Here is a 20740-nt window from a genome sequence, read left to right on the forward strand (position 1 = left end):
GCCTTCCAAACATACGTGAAGCCAAAGGCTGGGTTATTCATTATGCTAAGAAAGGCTCACAGCAATGGCTGGGAGCTTAGGCCCATTTGGCTCCTTGGGTCTCATTAAAATAGTCTCTAATCAAGACTGTTCTCTTGTCCCACAAGTGGGAAGCAGTGGTCATTTTCCCAGCTGGAGGGGAAAATAATGGTATGGTTAGTAGAATGGGCAGCAGAACTAGTAAAGACTGTTCTGTAGAGCAGAAGGTTTCGGGAACGGGGCAAACTGTGGGAAGAAGAGTGAGAATAAAAGCAACATGCAGGTGCAGTCAAGCCACTCTCATATAAAGATACTAGCGGATGAGACAGCAGTCCTTGAGGGACAGAAACACGGGGTCCAAAGGTGAAGACCTAAAGCCCTAGTGGGTGACATTGGCATGGGCATCCTAGAATACGCTCAGACTCCTCTGCTGTAAACTCAGGTCCACGACATGCCCAAGTTCCATGACAGACAGGCTGATGTAGAAATAATTCCCTGAGCTTGGGTGAGGAAATGTGACTGGACTACACCATCATTGCTTATTGGCTGCAATAACTGGGGCTATTAAGAGAAAGTACAGTGGTACCTCGGGTTACATACACTTCAGGTTACATACGCTTCAGGTTACAGACTCCGCTAACCCAGAAATAGTGCTTCAGGTTAAAATCTTTGCTTCAGGATGAGAACAGAAATTGTGCTCTAGCAGCACGGCAGCAGCAGGAGGCCCCATTAGCTAAAGTGGTGCTTCAGGTTAAGAACAGTTTCAGGTTAAGTACGGACTTCCGGAATGAATGAAGTACTTAACCTGAGGTACAACTGTACTTCTTCTAATGAAATGAAAAAAAAATGTTTAAAATAACTTTTGTAAAAGAACCAGAAGCCTTTTTTATTAGGAATTATAGGTACTGACATTCCAAAGGAACAGAAAAGACTTTTTATGGAATTGACAACAGCAGCAAGGATGCTTCTAGCCCAGAGATGGAAAGAAGAAAGAGTCCTGACCAGAGAAGAATGGCAAACTAAGCTGTTAAACTACACTGAAACAGCAAAAGTGACTGAAAAATCCCAAACATTAAATGCATTAATTGACTTTTATTCCCGTTGCCACACTGTGCTATCACTTCCACTGGAAGTATACCGGTGCAGTTCCAACTCCAGGAAAACTTATAGGTTAAATATTATGTGATATAAGGCATTTTGAAAAAGTGGATAATGCTAAATTACCCAGAATTATGACTTCGGGAATCAGTTAGGAACATTGATCCATCTAGTTCGATATTATCTGTGCTGACTAGCCAAGGCTCTCCAGGGTTTCAGGAAGTCTTTCTCAGTTATACCTGGAGTTGTCGGGGTCTGAATTGGAGATATTTTGCATGCAATGTGCTCAGACCAATGATCTGACTTGCTATACAGCATGTTTCTAAGCCTAATGCACAATTAAAGCATATAATAAACACACCTAATGCTATAGTAAAGTAGAGACACCACCTTGCCAACAAAGGTCCGTATAGTAAAAGCTATGGTTTTCCCAGTAGTGATGTATGGAAGTGAGAGCTGGACCATAAAGAAGGTTGATCGCTGAAGAATTGATGCCTTTGAATTATGGTGATGGAGGAGACTCTTGAGAATCCCATGGACTGCAAGAAGATCAAACCTCTCCATTCTGAAGGAAATCAGCCCTGAGTGATCATTGGAAGGACAGATTCTGAAGCTGAGGCTTCAATACTTGGCCACCTCATGAGAAGAGAAGACTCCCTGAAAAAGACCCTGATGTTGGGAAAGATGGAGGGCACAAGGAGAAGGGGACGACAGAGGACGAGATGGTTGGATAGTGTTCTCGAAGCTACCAGCATGAGTTTGACCAAACTGCGGGAGGCAGTGGAAGACAGAAGTGCCTGGCGTGCTCTGGTCCAGGGGGTCACGAAGAGTCGGACACAACTAAACAACTAAACAACAACAAACAACAATGCTATAGGTACTGTCCCTGAGCAAGGGCCCAGCAATATGAGCAATAGGATTCAAATTGCAAAGGGCATATCTAGTAATCCAGGTGTAGGCTTTGTGTCTTCTATAGGACACCAGGCTGACAACTTTTCCTTAATGCAATTTTCACTCCCTATGAGCAAATTGGCAGCAATTTTAGTGTTTTTAAAAGAAAGTGCTATCTCAGGCACTTAAGTCATTTTGGGCATAAGGAGCTGTGGTGTTCATTGTCTGATTGACATGGGCCTGTACTCGCCTCTTAATAAATTCTTTTGTTTTGCTCCAGTGGTGCTTGTGTGTTGTGAGCATCAAGGGAAAAATGCAAAAAGCAGGATTATTTTTCTTTTGCTTGTTTGTGAAGAACAAGAGGATGCACTGCGTAAATTAATGAGAGCCTGAATTTTCGATTAGAAGGGAGAGTTTATCTGCAAATGGGCTTCTTGTTGATTTCTTTTTAAATACATATAATCAAAAGACAAAGGCAGCCTTATTATGAGAAAATTGCAGCATGTGGGGTTTCTTCCGATACTTGCATTCCTTCTGGGGCAATTCATCTGCATGTAAACTCATTAAGTATCTCAAGCTGATATTTCAGGTCTTGGAATCCAATTAGGTGTTCTAGTGACACACTGTCTCGAGGAGCTGGAGAGGCTCTTTGTAATAAAAAGGAAGCTATAGAGTAAATAATGGAGGGATGATTCCATGACATCATCTGAAATGCTTGCAGGTTGATGGCACAAGGGGGAAAATCCCAAACGCTGCACCTGTTTTCTCATTCCCCACTCCCTATTGTTGTGTATTAAAGCATTCCACCAGCTCAGAGACTGGGGACCTTGCCCAGGGACATCGTGGTGCCTGTGGGCACTGGGTGGTAACTCCTACTATAAGTTAGATCAGTGGTTTTCAACTAGTGCACCACGGCAGCCTGTGGCACCTTGAATGACAATCAGGTAAGCTTCAGGCAGCACCAGCTGCCGGCCTGCCTTCCTTCCTTCCTTCCTTCCTTCCTTCCTTCCTTCCTTCCTTCCCTCCCTCCTCTCTTGCCCTCTTGCATCTCTGCCTATTGGAGGCTTGCAAGCCTATTTGTTGCAGTGGCCCTGGCTACAAGCTCCCCGGGTGAACGGTGCCTCTGCGGTTGGCCAGGGGCATAAGAGCCAACTCCTAGGTGCCAAGGGGTTTTTGCCCCCCAATAATGTATTTGAGGGGGTGCCCCCAAGTTGATGGGTATTGCCATTCCAATGGTGTGTGTGCACCTCATCACGCGATCAATTATGTGGGTGGGACTTACCTGCTCCCCCTATTTTATTCAGGTAGGCACCCCTGGCCAAGGGGCTCTGATTGCCAGGAGCTAAGGTGGCCTCAGAGAAAGCAAGCAAGCAAGCAAGCAAGCGGCTGAGGGAACAGGCAGACAAGTGGGAGGCCGGGCAGTGAGCTGTCTTGTGCTCAATGCATACAAGGCCTGCCTGGGAGCTGAGCGCCTGACACCAAAGGGGAGTCTCTCTGCCATGCAGGCCCAGCAGCGCCCTCTGCTGCTGCCTCCTGAGGCGAGTAAGCTGATGGCCTCATGTTCAGCCCCCTTTGTCTGTTTCTGTTGGGCCACTAAGACCGGAGGCATCATCTTCCTAGGCCCCCGTGGGACAGCATGAGGAGGCAACTCTCTTTGGGGCAGAGGGTGGCGGCTCAGAGACTAGCAGATGCTGCAGCGTCCACCTCGATGAGAGGGGAGAAGAGGCTGGGGAAACCCTCCACAAGGGAGGTTATCCAAAAAGGGGTGAGGAGATGCTGGCTTGGGCAGGCAAGGAGCGACATAACTGGGCTCCTGAGACACTGTAGCCTTTCAGACCTTTCCCATTGGTTGGGTGCGTGTTGCTCCCGGGAGGGAGGAAGGAGTCAATAGACACCGAGGGTTGGTTCAGAGAAAGAGTTTATTTCTGCTTTCCAGATAGGAGAAAGGCACTGTGTGATCAGTCACAGCAAGCACACTTAAAGAGCAGTTACATACAGCTTATATCCCCTTCAGTTCCCCTTTCCCCCTCCCCAGGAATCCAGCCTCATGAGTTTGTACAAGTAAGTTTACATCCTTGAGCATGAACAGAAATTCCTGTTTCTGTACTCTTATCTTGGGGTAAAAAGGTCACCCAACTATAGGAGTACTCCTGGCGCCATCCCCGGGCGCGGGGGCTAACAGGCCTGTCTTGCAAGGTCTGTGCATCAGCGTGGTCAGGATAGTTACAACTGATAAGATAAGACCCAGATCCGCCATCCCGTCTCCACTTGGAACTGACAAGGCCATCCATTAAGCCTTCATGGACTGATAAAGGAGAAGGCTTTGTTTATACAGCTGGGTTTGTGTTATAAAGCTCAAGCTAATGGATTTTAGCCAATTGATCCTTGAAGAAAGAATTTGGGAATTTTGGGGCCTGGTTCGGGTGACTGCACAGTCAGGTTTGGGTAACCTGTTCCTTCAACACAAAGCACATTTCCCATAGGGGAGCTGCAGAAACAATGAAGTTGGTCAAGAGAGCCATGGACTCAAAAATGTTGGAAACCTCCAGGCTATAGCTTTTGCTAAGACACTGCATTAAGCCTCTCTTGATGTTAAACAGAAAAGCCATTTCTTCTAATCAGCAAGTTGTAAATGGGCACATGATCCATTCACCTGGAGGTATGAAATGGGGTAGTTGATGATGCAGAATAAAGCAGAGGTGTGTCCTACCCATAGAGTTCGGACAACGCTTAAAGAGGCACATCAGCTTGGCCATTGACTTTCCTACAATATGCGAAAGACGTGCTCGACTTGCTTCTAAGAATGCAAGAAGTGACCTTCCAAGCGACCTTAGCTACCTCATATTAAGCACGCTGCAGCAGCAAAGTGAAAACCCCTTCCACAACATGAGGAATTCAAGTCTCCATTGGGTGCCTCATTATAGGACGCAACAAAGCCAATGCTTAAAAACTGATCCACGCAGAGACATTCATTGCTCTGGGTCTAACCACTCAATGACTTGCCACCAAACGGAATACATGAAATGCTTTAATTGAAAAGCATGGGGCAAAAGGTGTTGTCAGGCGATGTGAGAGTGACTCACGGTGCTGTTTGTTGGATCTGTGGTGATCGTTGCACACGTAGAAGTTATTACCGGTACTTGATGATACAACGATGATGTGTTGAACGCGCATGTAAAAGCTTCCCTTAAGTCAGTGATGGCCAAACTTGGCCCCCCAGCTGTTTTGGGACTACAATTCCCACCATCCCTGACCACTGGTCCTGTTAGCTAGGGATGGTGGGAGTTGTAGTCCCAAAACACCTGGAGGGCCAAGTTTGGCCATCACTGCCTTAAGTTGTTCTTAAATGGGATCAACTGAATTTTCGAAGCAGAAATGGGGAACTTCCCTCAGTCCTCCCAAACATACTGGTGTGTTTTTGCTTTTTTATGGCTATCCATAGGCACAATGAGATACTAGCTAATCAGGGATCATATAACGAACAAAAGCAGGCCACACCACTATAAAGGCAGTCAGACTGGCTGCACACTTGTGGGGGAGAGGGAATGTTGCCTGTTGCCAAGTGAATGCAGGGGTTCCTACCCCTCTGAGAGTAAGCAATGAAACCAACATAGTATGATTCAGAGAGGGAGAGGATGCACCCCCAAGGTAACTGAACACATACCAACTATCTTTCTGCAATTGCTGCAAAGCCCACCCTTTTAGCTCAGCAAATGAAAAGAGAGAGCATCACCTGGTGGCCTAGGCAATACGGGAAGTGCTTCCTCTCACGCCCCCCCCCCCCACACAAATACAATGTCTATTGCACTTTGCTCTTCTTTGCTGTCCCTGTGTGCAACCATCACTGGTAGTGGAGCTCCTTTGGCCACAAAGAGGCAACAAACTCCGCGAGGGGACTTCACTTCAGAGCTATCCCCTATTCATTAAAGATTTTAGAGCGTGGAGAAAAATGCAAGGGACAGAATTCTCTGCTAGCAGCCTACACTGTTAAAACTTTATGAAGCATACCAACAAGACCAGGCACCTCTGAGTACAACACTTAAACAACATTAATAAGACTAAAGTTAGAACTCATCTTATGCAAAAGACTCCAAATATTAAGAACAATTTTCCTGTATTAAGAATAGTACACAAGGCACATTAAAGCACATAATCAGAAAGATATATGCAGCACAACATAAGTGTGCGTGGTTTTGAAAATGGGAAAGATAAAATGTACAGTAGCTACAAGAGTGTTCTTCCAGGCTTGCCATTGCTCTGCTGCTTCCCTCTGGGAAAACCCAATATTAACCACTGAATCAGCGCAAATGTCAACCAGGTTTTCTCTGGAATGACGTTTGCTCCAATTTATCACTAAAGAGCAGGATTTCTTGGGGAAAGCAGCGGGGCAAAGGCAAACTGCTTGGTCCCATGCTTTCTAGGTATGGGACAAGCGCAGGTCTGACTGAGCCCCGAGTTCGAGATCCCATCTGATGCTGAAAGCATTGCCATACATAGGGAAAGATGCCAATGTGAAAGAGCTGTTGCAATTTTTTTCAAGCGCGGAAGCCATGGCTAGAATCTTACCTTTCTGCCCCCTGTGTTTATGCGAAGAGGGGTGAGGAAGGGGTCGAATATCATATGGCTGGTTTCTATGTTGACCGGTGACTGCCTTTTCCCAACAGAACAAAGATTCCAGGCGGAATTCACCAGGCCCCAAAATGAAGGAACTGTAACGAAAGAAAAGGGAAGGAAGTTTAAAGAAATGGTTCTGGGAACAGGGCAGAGGAAGTCAATGCAAGCACTACTGATATTGTGCATCCCATACGAACAATCACTGTGAAAAGTTAAAATAAGGAAGGATCAAAAATTAATACAGTGGTACCTCGGGTTACAGATGCTTCAGGTTACAGACGCTTCAGGTTTCAGACTCTGCTAACCCAGAAATAGTACCTCAGGTTAAGAACTTTGCTTCAGGATGAGAACAGAAATTGTGTGGGGGTGGCGCAGCGGCAGTGGGAGGCCCCATTACCTAAAGTGGTGCTTCAGGTTAAGAACAGTTTCAGGTTAAGAACGGACCTTCAGAACAAATTAAGTTCTTAACCCAAGGTACCACTGTAGAATCTTTTAAAGAAGCCAAGAGGTGCAATCTGAACCTCCAATCCTCCACACTAGAGGGTGCTTGGATGGGGTGGGCCTCTGCCACCAAGGAAGCTCCACTGTCAGCGGAAAAGTCCGGCCTGTGAGGAGCCCACCAATGTACCCAAGCAAATGGTGGGCAGGCAGAAGTTATCACTGGTGCCATCATCACAGGGGGTAGCTTGAACTAGATGTTTCAGGGGAAGCGATAGGGGTTGTTCAGCGCAGAATCTGCTAGAGCGGCAATGGCTACAATGCTCCATCAAATCCCTCTGCCGCCAGCCAAGGGTTTGGCTGGCTCCCAATACTCAAGATCCTTCATTGTTTTCTCGAGTGGTGGTTGTTTCTTTCGCTTTCCTTTCCCAGGGTGCCTGTAACTACCACAGACACTGTGGTTATTTGCACTTTAGAAAGCAGGGAACTGCAGAGACCTCTTAGATAATCCCACTTGATTTTGCAGAATGTATCCCCCCCCCCCCCTAAAGAAAAAGGAACCAGTCCTTTTTGAAGGCAGCTCTGTTTAGGGAAGTTTTTAATGTTTGATCTTTTATTGTGTTTTTAATATCCTATTGGAACCTGCCCAGAGTGGCTGGAGAGACCTGGCCTGATGGGCAGGGTATAAATATATTATTATTATTATTATTATTATTATTATTATTATTATTCCGGTGCAGACAGTACAGAAGGCACACCCTGAAATTAAAAAAAAAAAATACTTAATGCTGTTTTGTTAGCTACTAAGTAACAGGTTGCCTTGTACACTTTGCATACCAGCCAGTGAAACAGCCATTACATGAAGCCTGGATAGCTTAGCTAGTTAGAGTGCGGTGCTAATAACACCAAGGTCACAGGTTCGATCCCCATTTGGGACAAGCTGCATATTCCTGCATTGCAGGGGGTTGGACTAGATGATCCTAAGGGTCCCTTCCAACCCTACAATTCTATGATTCTGTGTTCAGAAAGAGGTCTCCTAATGACTGTGGCTGTAGCAATCAGCCCTGACAGGTAACATGCGCACGTATACATCATTGTCAATGTTGCCATGATGTCACTGAGGGGGCTGGAAGGGTGCTGGTCGCTATTATTTATTTCATAGATTTCTCTCTTTTCCAACTATAGTCCTCGTAGGGCAGGCTTCCTCAGCCTCGGCCCTCCCAATGTGTTGAGACTACAACTCCCAGCATCCCTGACCTGCTAGCTAGGGATCATGGGAGTTGTAGGCCAAAAATATCTGGAGGGCCGAGGCTGAGGAAGCCTGTCATAGGGGCTCACATTGATAAGCATTCAATGATACACCTTTAAAAACACAAAAATGGGGGAAAGCTGGGGCAGGGAGATCAGTAGGACTTGTGTAAGAACTTGCAGTTGATGCTTATTTCTACTGGACAATTGGTCTTACAAAGGTCCTGGTGGAAGAAGAGACTGTCTGGCTGAAATATTCATTTATTAGATTTGACAGCTGCCCTGACAGTCACCCTGAAGCTCTGTATAAGGTGGTTCCTGGTTTACCGGACCTATTATGCCCAGTCTCTGCAATAACCTCTTGAGGCTGCCATGCTGATTATTTGTATCTCCTCCTCAACTGTCATCTATGTGATCAGTGCCTGTGGTTGTAGAAGGGGCCTGAAGCTAACATTTCAGCTACAGAAGGCTACTTTCAAGCAAGAGCTTTGGCATATTAGGCACAAACAACTTAGGACACGTTATGTCAAGCTAACCTTTGACATAGTCAAACGATAAATCCAACAGGGGGATTTTCAAAGGACAAGGGGCGGGAGGAAGGGTATTCTGCTGAGCCTTCAGTTTGCTGTGTGCATCTCCCCCACAGATAAATTCATCTGCTCCGTTCTTCCACTTGCACTCATAATGCCTGAAAATTTAATTTCCAGCTTCACTTCCTTTCCCTTGTGTTGCTGCGCTGAGCCTTCTGTCTCTCTCTCTTCCCTCCTGATGACAGAAGCAGCAGGTGAGCAGAGGGATTGTCGCGGTGTTTGCTGAAGCAGCAGAGATCCAACAAAGGTGGCTGTGTCACTAGCGCTGAACATCAGTCTGTGGCTTAAAGGATATCATGGATCTCATGGAAAAAGCTGGAGGTGTTAAAAATGACCGCGCAGATTTGCCACTCCCATGTCCTCAGACACGCTTCAAAGTGTTCATAAACTAATCTGAAAACATGTCTGATTATCATAGCTGAGGTCCAGTCCCCATCATCTTCAGTTAAAACGATTTCAAGCTGGCTTCTTAGATTTATGGGTTACCATAGTTTTCTAATTATGTGTTGGAAGCTGCCCTAATTTTACAAATGGAGGCAGAATGTGCATTTTTAGACAAAGAGATGGGTTGCTCTACCAGGTGCTTTATTTATATTCACACACTTAAACTTTTGCAATCCTAAGCAGGTAAGCAAAACAGGAGGTTGAATGGTGGCTGGGGATAGAGAAATCTGTCAGTTTCTATTTTTTCCAAGCTCAAGTTGAGTTCTCCACATTTCCACATCAGTTTGCAACTTTTTTTTAAAAGAAGTCTGCATAAAAAAATGCATTTTAGTGTGACGTTCTCCTAATATAGGCATTTTTGCATAGCAGTTTCCCCTAATATAATGCATTCTCAGTAACATGCACATTTCCCCCCTCACACTTTAGGCCAGCATATGCATTTTTTGGTACACTTTGCTTGGTTGGAAAATGGCCCTGCAATATTTGGGGAGTTTGGCAGGTGTGGTGGCAGTGCCAATCTGAGCTTTGCCCCTCCCACACTACCCATTACTGGTTAGATTCTCCCCCCCCCCCCTTCCTCCCTGAGCAGGAAGTAGAGTGGGCAAGAAACTGGAAGATTGCTTATTTAGTTTATCATGCTAATGTTCAACACAGGAAATGGTAGCCCAGCAAATAATGTGACTGGATGGCAGTTCATACATTATTACAATGATACCTTGGTTCTCAAATGCCATGGTACTCAAACAACTTGGAACCCGAACACTGCAAACCCGGAAGTGTGTGTTCCGGTTTGCGAACCTTTTTCAGAAGCCGAACGTGCTCCGTTTTGAGTGGTACACTTAGGATTTGAGTGCCACACTTCCGTTTTGAGTGTTATGCTGAGGTCTGTTTTTGCTATTTATGTTATGTTTTTGTTTTTGTGGCTCTTTTTGTTTTGTTTTTGTGACTGTGTGGAACCCAGTTCAGCTACTGCTTGCTTGATTGTGTGACTGCAGTACATTGTTTATTGCTTTCATTTTATGGCTCAATGGTCTTGTCAGATAGTAAAATTCATGTTAGACTGCAGTTCTGGGGGTTGTTTTTAAAAGTCTGAAACGGATTAATCCATTTTGTATTACTTTCTATGGGAAAGCGTGCCTTGGTTTTGGAATGCTTTGGTTTTGGAACGGACTTCCAGAACGGATTAAGTTTGAGAATCAAGGTGCCACTGTAAAGGTAAAAGGTAAAGGACCACTGGATGGTTAAGTCCAGTGAAAGGTGATTATGGGCTGCAACGCTCATCTGGCTTTCAGGCCAAGGGAGCTGGCGTTTGTCCACAGACAGTTTTCGGGTCACGTGGTCAGCATGACTGAACCGCTTCTGGCACAACAGAATACCGTGATGTAAGACAGAGCACACGGAAACACCGTTTATCTTCCTGTCGCATTGGTACCTATTTATCTACTTGTATTGGCGTGCTTTCGAACTGCTAGGTTGGCAGGAGACAGAACAACGGGAGCTCACCCCAGCGCTGGGATTCGAACCGCCAACCTTCTGATTGGCAAGCCCAAGAGGCTCAGTGGTTTAGACCACAGCACCACATATAAAGACAAATTTTCTTCCACATGAATGTGAATCTTCCACACAAAATACCAGCTGCATGCCATCAGGCTAGATATTACTTATTCTACATGGCTTCAATCCCAGGCCCACTCAATGCTTCTCATGCACTAACAAGCATATTCAGTCTAGACAGAGGCCCTCTGTAGACTATGAGTGGTTGGGATGCATTATGGATGCTTAGTATGATCTAGGCAGTCCGATTAAAAGCAATGTGACTCACGTTAGGTGCAATGAACTTCTTTCATCAGCTCCAATGGGCTGTGAAGTTCTTGTTTACTCATAAATAACTCTTACTGATTTCGTTGGGTTTTCCTCCCAAGCAGCTGTTCAGAGGCTTGCAGCTGAGGCCACAACTAACCTTCAGCTGCATTTCAGTCAGCAAATTCCACCCAACGCTTTCAACACGCAGGTGACAGAGACAGGACCTTTCCCACTATATAGCACTAATGCAAAACACATTAGCGTGAATAGCTGGCAAATGGGATGTGTAACATCAAAGAGGTGAGTGAAGCATTCACATTTGAAAGGCCTTCACTGTTTCCATCTCTCTACAAACACCGGAGAAATGCGTATGGTAGTAAGATTAAAGAACAGGAAATTTGACATTTTGTACAGTCCACTCGCCAACAGAAGATATTCAGTTCTGATCACTATTAATACAAGAAAGAGGTGAAGGAGGAAAAGAAAACCTTTCAAAAATACTCGGATTGGCACAGAATAACCAAACCACACACCTCAGCTCATTACAAACTTGCACCAATCATGTGGTGGTTGCTTCTTCACTGGGCATTCAAACTGTAATCCTCCAGACCTCCTGGATAAAATTCAGAATGGGTCTTGATAACATCAGAGGGAGTATGGCAAAGATCAAGTCATCTCCAACCCTGCACTTAGCAGAGGACAGTACAGTGTAGAAAGTTCACTCATGCCCTAAAGAGCCAGGCCTCACAGAAACTGTTGTGCAAGTCTCATTATGCCTTAGTATCTTGGGTGCATCATGAACTTTGAGCAGCGTATATGGCCTCCAAACAACAGACCCTCACCACTCCCCTACTCCTGCCCCGATCAGTTGGAGGTAGTGGGAATGGCTGGGAGCATCCTTTTTCCATGTCTGAGGTCTCAGGCGCTACAGTTGCTAAGGCAAAATGTATGGTGCATCCAAGGGACCTGGACATTATAGCAGCTATATTCCCTATGTTCTTGAACAAGCTGCTAGAATCTCTGTGTATATGTGTGCATATTCTCATATATATATGTATGTAGGTATATATGTATGTATGTGTGTGTGTGTGTGCACGCGCGGTGGTTTTTTCTAAAAAATGTTTAGGGCTACTTTCATTTTGACTCAAGAAAAGCACCATTTTATACTTCAAATCAGGAAAAATAAATACAGTAAATGGACAAAAATACAAAGAGTCACAAAATGTTTAGGGGTATGCGTACCCCTATGTACCCCCAGAAAAAAGCACTGCATATATGTATATATGTGTGTGTATGAGAATGAGAATGTGCTCTCTCTCTCTCTCTCTCTCTCTTTCTTACTGATAAAAACCATTTTATTAAATGGCAACTACTGAAAAATTGTGAGTTTAGCCACTTCTGGTAATCCATTTGCTCTTTGTCGATTTATAAAGGCAAATTATTGCTTTAAGACTTTATATTCCCCCCCCCTCTGCTCTTAAATACAATGAGGGGGTGTTTTGTTTGAAGTGCCATCTTCTGCCGTTATTCCTATGTTTTTAAAACATATTTATTTTCTTTCTATATTTCCCTCCTGTTCCAAATGGCAAGCAGACAATCTGAAAGCAGACTTCCACATTTACAAAACAAACTTTTACCAGAACCCATTTTGTTGTCCTTCCTCATAATTGCATTCTGAGGAATTAATGATTTCTTAGAGAGATCGGAACAGCATATATCCAATTTGGATTTAGCGCACACACACACACACACACACACACACACACACAGACTTACCAAAAACAGACAGGAGTGGGGGCATTACAAGCCAATTAAACAATGAGTGCCATTAAAGAAAAAAATTTGTTCACAGTGCATAACAGCGTGAAAGAAAAGAAGAAAACTTTAGTTAAACCAATAAGGTTTATCCATTTTTCCTCTAAGAAATTAAAAGCTGAAATCTTATACACATACGAGCTTGGGTGTGACTGAATGCAGTGGGGCTTACTTCTGAGTAGGAAGGCATAGGATTGGGCTATAATAGTATTTTAGGAATATTTTAAGCCTATTCATCATTTTACTTATGAGTGCATAGTACAAGAAGCATTTAACTACTCTGTAGAGAATAGTATGCATATAACTTTCAGAGGGACGCGGGTGGCGCTGTGGGTAAAACCTCAGTGCCTAGGACTTGCTGATCGTAAGGTCGGCGGTTCGAATCCCCGCGGCAGGGTGAGCTCCCATCGTTCGGTCCCAGCTCCTGCCCACCTAGCAGTTCGAAAGCATGTCAAAGTGCAAGTAGATAAATAGGTACCACTTTATAGCGGGAAGGTAAATGGCGTTTCCATGTGCGGCGCTGGTGCTGGCTCACCAGTGCAGCTTCGTCACACTGGCCACGTGACCCGGAAGTGTCTTTGGACGGCGCTGGCTCCCGGCCTCTTAAGTGAGATGAGCGCACAACCCTAGAGTCGGTCACGACTGGCCCGTACGGGCAGGGGTACCTTTACCTTTACCTAACTTTCAGATATGTATTTGAATCTTAAAAGAAATAATAATAAAAAATAGGCAGGGATGTCAGCAGTATTTCCTGGAACCATATGCAAATTGTATTCCTTTTTGTATTCTATTGACTTCTCCTGCATATTCCCTCCCTGGCAGGCCTGATGCCAGGTAGTGCCATCGTTGGGCACCTTCTGGGGTCCACAACTCTGCAGAGGGGGAGGCACACTGGTGATTCAAAAAGGCTCCTGGTCCTGCTATCTTCTTGTAAAGGTAAAGGTAAAGGGACCCCTGACCATTAGGTCCAGTCATGACCAACTCTGGGGTTGTGGAGCTATCTCGCTTTACTGGCCGAGGGAGCCGGCGTACAGCTGGTCATGTGGCCAGCATGACTAAGCCGCTTCTGGCGGACCAGAGCAGCGCACGGAAATGCCGTTTACCTTCCCACTGGAGTGGTACCTATTTATCTACTTGCACTTTGATGTGCTTTCAAACTGCTAGGTGGGCAGGAGCAGGGACCGAGCAACGGGAGCTCGCCCCGTTGCGGGGATTCGAACCGCCGACTTTCTGATCAGCAAGTCCTAGGCTCTGTGGTTTAGACCACAGCGCCACCCGCAACCCTAGTTGCTGCTTATTCATGGCCCCTCTCCAAGTGTGCAAACATGACTATGGCAAGAGATAGTTGTGTTGACTGATCTCAGAGGAAGAGAGGGAGTACACAGGCAGAGATGAGACCATTTATGCAAGGAAGAGCTTCCTGAGACAATTATGACTCAGAGCCCCCTCAAAATGTAGAGTTGGCACTGCTTCCCATCCCTGTCACTCATCTTCCCCTCTGGCTTGCTGCCTGGCATATCTGGGCCCTGATCAGTTGCCCACAGTTGTTGGCTAGAGCAGAACTGGCACAGGAACAACCGTGCAGCCGGAAGGAAATCTGAATGCTACAGGGAGACCACAAAACCTGCTGGCTGCTGATCACGGCTGGCGAGCCTTCTTTTAAAACGTTCAAAAACAAAATGAGGGAGGCAGGCGACCTGACCCCGACCACCTCACCTGCAAGTAAGGTAAGCCCGACCTCACCACCTTGAAACCCTTGAAAAATTTCTACTGGCCTATCTTCAGCATGTTTTCTTTTAACGAAAAGAAACAATTGGTAAAATTGAGCATCCAGTGAAATTTTGGCCCAGTATATTGTCTCCCTGCTTATCTAACTTATATGCGGAACTTATCATGAGAAAGGCTGGGCTGGATGAATCCCAAGCCGGAATTAAGATTGCCGGAAGAAATATCAACAACCTCAGATATGCAGATGACACAACCTTGATGGCAGAAAGTGAGGAGGAATTAAAGAACCTTTTAATGAGGGTGAAAGAGGAGAGTGCAAAATATGGTCTGAAGCTCAACATCAAAAAACGAAGATCATGGCCACTGGTCCCATCACCTCCTGGCAAATAGAAGGGGAAGAAATGGAGGCAGTGAGAGATTTTACTTTTTGGGCTCCATGATCACTGCAGATGGTGACAGCAGCCGCGAAATTTAAAGATGCCTGCTTCTTGGGAGAAAAGCAATGACAAACCTAGACAGCATCTTAAAAAGTAGAGACATCACCTTGCCAACAAAGGTCCGTATAGTAAAAGCTATGGTTTTCCCAGTAGTGATGTATGGAAGTGAGAGCTGGACCATAAAGAAGGCTGATCGCCGAAGAATTGATGCTTTTGAATTATGGTGCTGGAGGAGACTCTTGAAAGTCCCATGGACTGCAAGAAGATCAAACCTATCCATTCTTAAGGAAATCAACCCTGAGTGCTCACTGGAAGGACAGAGGCTCCAATACTTTGGCCACCTCATGAGAAGAAAAGACTCCCTGGAAAAGACCCTGATGTTGGGAAAGATGGAGGGCACAAGGAGAAGGGGACGACAGAGGACGAGATGGTTGGACAGTGTTCTCGAAGCTACCAGCATGAGTTTGACCAAACTGCGGGAGGCAGTGGAAGACAGGAGTGCATGGCGTGCTCTGGTCCATGGGGTCACGAAGAGTCGGACATGACTAAACGACTAAACAACAACAACATTGCTTCAGAATAGCCCACAGAAAGATACATGGGCAAATGCATCCAATCTCTTGTTTAAAGAGATGGTTTAATATATTTGTTTGCTTATTATTAGCTACCACAATAGACTGCTGGTATGATATTGAGGGGGGTGGGATCGGGGTGCCATCTCGTTCTCAGGATTGTGGGTGCCCACTGCCACAACGCAGATGTGCAACATCACATCCACACACCTGCACATAGTGTGTTGATATCACATGCACTAGGTGCAGGTGTGTGTGTGATGGCCTGGGACTTGGGCTCAGACTCGGAACCAGAGGTGTCTCAGTCTGCACTGGATCCTTTGCCTCAGGCATCATCTGAACCAAGTCTGGGGCCTGATCCTGAAGAGTCCCAGTCTGTACAGGTTCCCCTGCAACAAACACCAGCTGGGCCAAGTCAGGGGCCTGAGCCTGCCCTGGCTCTAGATGCAGGGATTACCTCGTTGCCTTCAGCTGGGCCATCACTCACAGCTGCTCCACTACCGGTTGGGTCAGGGGAGGCTGAGGCGGCCCCTGGGTCTAGTAACCCACTGACTTCTCCCGAGCTGCAGAGACTAAGGTCTGAGAGAAGGAGAGACCTGAGTACTCGCAGGAGGAGTGCTTGCCTTCGGGCGAAACAGGGAGGTGAGTCGCTGGGGGATCAGGACCGGCCGCTACCCCGACAAAGATAAAAGGCTGTCAGACCCTGCCCCAGGTTGCTGGAGCAACATTGCTGTATGCTAGATCCTGCCTGAGATCCTCTACCTGTCCTTGCTTGGTTTCCTGCCTCGTGTTCTGCCTTGACCCTGTTGGACTGACTCCTAGCGGAACCTTCAGATTCTGGACTGGTCCTGGACCGTGTTTCACGGGTTACCCCCAGGCCCAGCACAGTGTGCTTGTGATATCACATGTCTGTGTTGTGGTGGCCGGCGGTGGAGACTCCTCTTCCTCCTATCTAGAGCCAGAGAGGCACCCTTTTCTGTGGGGATGGTCTCGCACCAGAAGGCAGAGAGACTGCCTCCGCATCCAAGCCACAATCCCGGAAAAGAATGGCTCGCTGGCTGGCTATGGAGGATGAAGCTTTTTTCATTGACTTTGTGGGTGCCTGGCTCCCACAATTTTATTATTGATGGTGCCCAAGCACCTACGGCCTCCTGGAGTTGGCTCCTATGGGGGGGGGAGGGGGATATAAATAATATTGATAAGGAATATAGAACTAAAAGGGACTGGGCTAATAGAAATCCTCCTCCTCCTCCTCCTCCTTTTAAAAGAATCCTTTATGAAGAGTTTCACCATGAGTAAACAAACCTCTCTATCTCACTTCAAAATCTCTCTGGTGGTCAGATGAGATCTGCAATACATTCTCCTTCATTCCACACAATGTTATTATGGTATTTATCCTCTTTTTTTTTTTTTTTAAGAAGAAGAAGACAGTTTTTCGCCGTGTCTACTGATAATAGCAGAAGAAGCAATATTGCAGTATGGCAGATGTAGATTTAAGTACTTAGAGGGGAGGGGGACTTCTTAAATATGAGAGCTGCTCAACAATGGAATTGCCAGGGGAAACTGCTGAATATTTTCTTGGAGATTTTGAAGAAAAGGTTAAGATCGCGATAACCCCGCCTTATGATAGGGATTTAAGTCTGTGCGGTCTGCTGGGCTTGATTTGATTTTATGATTCATGGGAAGACACAATGAATGCAAAGGAAACTAGTAACTTTTTGCTGTAATAAGCCCATGGGTCTCAGCTGTAAAGGCAACAAGTTGCTGGAAAGAAACTTTAGCATGCTACCCTAATACACAAGCTCTGCCAGTTGAGGGGCTATCAGTGTTTCCCAAACACGGGTCTGACGCATAACCATAGTTGGTTGCACAGTCCTGACTGGTGGGTTTTGGTTGTGCTTCTATGGATACTGGACACATGCATGCCATTTCTCCTTTGAGTTTTCCTGATCACTTCATTTTGAGTTTTCCTGATCACACTGAGAAGGTATAGGATACAATGGCCATTTTGCCAGTCTACTAGCAGTGTATCAAACTTCTCATTTTTTAATTCCTGTGATGCTGGCTCATATCCACCCCAGATCAGGAGTGTTCCTTGCCCTGTGGCCAGTTGCACAGCTGAACGCCATTCTGTCATGTCTTTTGGTGTCCAAGATTTATGCCTCTCAAGCATTTATGGCATTACATTTAGCTTTTATGTAGAAGTCGAGAAGGTCATGTGGTTATCTGGAGGCATTAGCATCATGGTTTCCTTCAAGCAGAGTAGGTGGAAGTAATGAATGGACTGCTTTTAATGATGTACACTGAGCTCTTTTCTCTCTCTGTGGTTTCAATTCCCAATTTCAATAAACTAGCTTGAGATTTTATCTTTGGCACCGGTAATTATATAAGCCAAGAATAATTGCTGGGTAAATACAACCTGATTGGCTTTTATTTTACGACTGGGCTTCATTTCAAGCTTAAATTATGAAAATAATGAACTCAATGAATAAACTGAAGTAGAGATCTTATCAACTCTTACCTCCAACTTTAGAACTTGGACTGATTTTTAGAACTAATTTACATAATCCTTTTAGCCTGGAAAAAATGTGGGGCATTTTGAACTACCATGCATTTTGTGGCAGAGTACAGGCTACTTGGTCCCTGTGCCACCATGACAGTTTGAAAGCCATGGGATCCTAGGACTGGATTATTCAGTGCTTTTTTTCTTTAAAAAAAAGTTTAGGGGTACTCTCATTTTTCTACTCATATTGAAATACAGTCATACCTCATGTTACGTTTGTTTCAGGTTGCGTGTTTTTGTCTTGCGTCCCGCAGCAACCCGGAAGTACTGGAATGGGTTACTTCCAGGTTTCGCTGCTTGCGCATGCGTGCCAAATTGCGCCGTGCGCCTGTGCAGATGTGGCGCTTTGAGTTGCGGGCTTTTCACGTTACAAGCGGGCCTCCAGAATGGATCCCGTCCGTAACATGAGATACCACTGTACTGCCCCTCAATGAGGCCAAACTTAGACTCACAAAATGTTTAGGGGTATGCGTGCCCCTGCGTCCCCCCCAGAAAAAAAAGCACTGGGATTATTGCAGGTGGCCAAAGGGTATTCTGCACCCAATCCATTTGTGACCATATGATACAAGAGGCCCCTGGCCCAATAAACTGATCTAGTTCCTCAAAAGCAGTTTTGCTCAGGTGCTGCCTATGCTGTTCACAGGCTACCTTTCTATGCTAGAGTATGTCTCTCCCCCACATAGCACCTGCCCTTCAACTAGGTGAATTGCATGCTGCTGGGGAGTCTGTGAATCCATAAATCTTAGAGGCAGGGCCAATTGTGCAAGGATTTCCCCACCCAACTCATCACCCTACCAGGAAGAAGGGTAGCAAATAGATAGATATGGCTCACTCCAGTGGCCATACCCAAACTGTGCATTAGCATGGGGCCATACCACACGTGTGTGTGTGTGTGTGTGTGTGTGTGCATGCATGTGAGGGAAGGAGGGGAATGAAAGAATGAAAGAATGGGAGTAGTAAAATATTGTGTATTCACAATAAGTGCCTTGTTGAATAAGAACAGATGCCCATCTATTCAAGCATCCTGTTCTTATAATGGCCAATCAGTTGCCAAAGCTGTTCCACTTCCGGGTGGGAAGGTGTTATCGTCAGGCCACATGGCCTCCACACACAGCAGGGGCTGGGGAAGCCCTGCGTCATGGCCCCTGGCCAGCCAATCCAGTCAGCTGGGATCGTGGCCTATCCCTTTAAAACAGCCGCACAGCCAAGGGGATTTCCCTTGTTCTGGCTTCCGTGGAAAGTTGCCAATAGGAAATCTGCAAACAGGACCTGAGCACAAGAGCACTCTCCTCATTTGTGATACCCAGCAATTGATATCCATAGGCATAATTCCTCTGGGAGTGGAAAGAGAACATACCCATCTTAAGTAGCACTCAGTGATAGCCTTATCTTCTTTCATAAGTTATGAATTTCTCTAATTCTTCTTTAGAGCCAGGTTAGTGGCCATCGCTACATCTTGTGTGTGTAGATTCCATAATTCAACTACGTGCTGTGTGAAGTCGTAACTTCTTTTGCCTGTCCATAATCTTCCATTATTCAGCTTCAATGGATGGCTCCAGGTACCCGCATTAAGAGACACAAAGAAAACAAAATCTCTTCATCTCCTGTCTCTACACCATGCATAGACATCCTACCCAAAACAAACCTAGCCATCAAACACCAGTGCTCCCACATGCTGAGCAATGAGTAGCTTGGTGAGATGGATGCTAGAGTAGGGTTACCAGATGTCCCCGTTTCCTGGGGACAGTCCCCGGATTTGCAAATCTGTCCCTGGACAAATTCGATCCCCGGAATGTCCTCAGATTAAATGTCCCCGGGAAACGTGACACCCTGCTCTCCAGGAGTAATATGCAGTTAGAGGGGTAGGAAGATAGTTTTTGTGCAGGTAGAGGCATAGATGGGTGAGGGGATCGAAGAGTGTGAAAGAACGGCTTTGCACCTTGCCCGGCAGAGAAACTGTGTGCCTTGCGCCCCTCCTGGGCAACGGAACACTGCCTGCCTACGACTGCCGAGCCTCCCTCAATCTCCTGCCCCTTTCCCCCTTCATTTTGAGAGATTGCAGGTTGTCCAGGAGGGGTGCAAGGTGCATGGTTTCTCTGCTGGGCAAGGCACAGAGGGGTGAGATGACTTCGATCCCCTCGGCCAACTGGAGCATTGGCAGAGCTGGCGCACAGCTGGGCAGCTGAGCGTGAGAGAGAGCGTGAACAAGAACGTGTCCCCGATGGCTGGGAACTGCAAACTGGAGTCAAACTGGAGTAGGGAAGCCTTATGTTCTATGAAGTTGAGGCTGCTTGAGTTGAGGTACCTCCATTGCAGGGGGTTGGCCTAGATGCTCTTCAGAGTTCCTTTCCAAATCTGTGATTCTGTGATCATCCGACAGTTGTATTCTCAAACTCTGCTTCCAACTCCACCCCCCAGGTTTCTCTTCTCCTCCTCAAGATAGCAAAACAGCTGATGTATAGAAGTAATTAGGGATAATAA

At 46.0% G+C, this 20740-nt stretch overlaps 1 protein-coding gene across 3 annotated transcripts in view; it reads right to left on the reverse strand.

Moving 5' to 3' along the window:
- The window catches only part of CA10 (carbonic anhydrase 10), a 339889-nt gene that overhangs the window by 187931 nt on the left and 131218 nt on the right, over nt 1-20740 (reverse strand). For all 3 annotated transcript variants that reach the window (XM_080994945.1, XM_080994946.1, XM_080994947.1), the window contains exon 4: nt 6574-6716. In XM_080994945.1, the coding sequence (XP_080851071.1) occupies nt 6574-6716 (143 nt within the window). The remainder of the gene's footprint in view (nt 1-6573; nt 6717-20740) is intronic.

The sequence above is a fragment of the Podarcis pityusensis genome (genome assembly GCF_964106645.2).
Source record: "Podarcis pityusensis genome assembly, chromosome: 2".
NCBI classification, from domain to species: Eukaryota; Metazoa; Chordata; class Lepidosauria; order Squamata; family Lacertidae; genus Podarcis; species Podarcis pityusensis.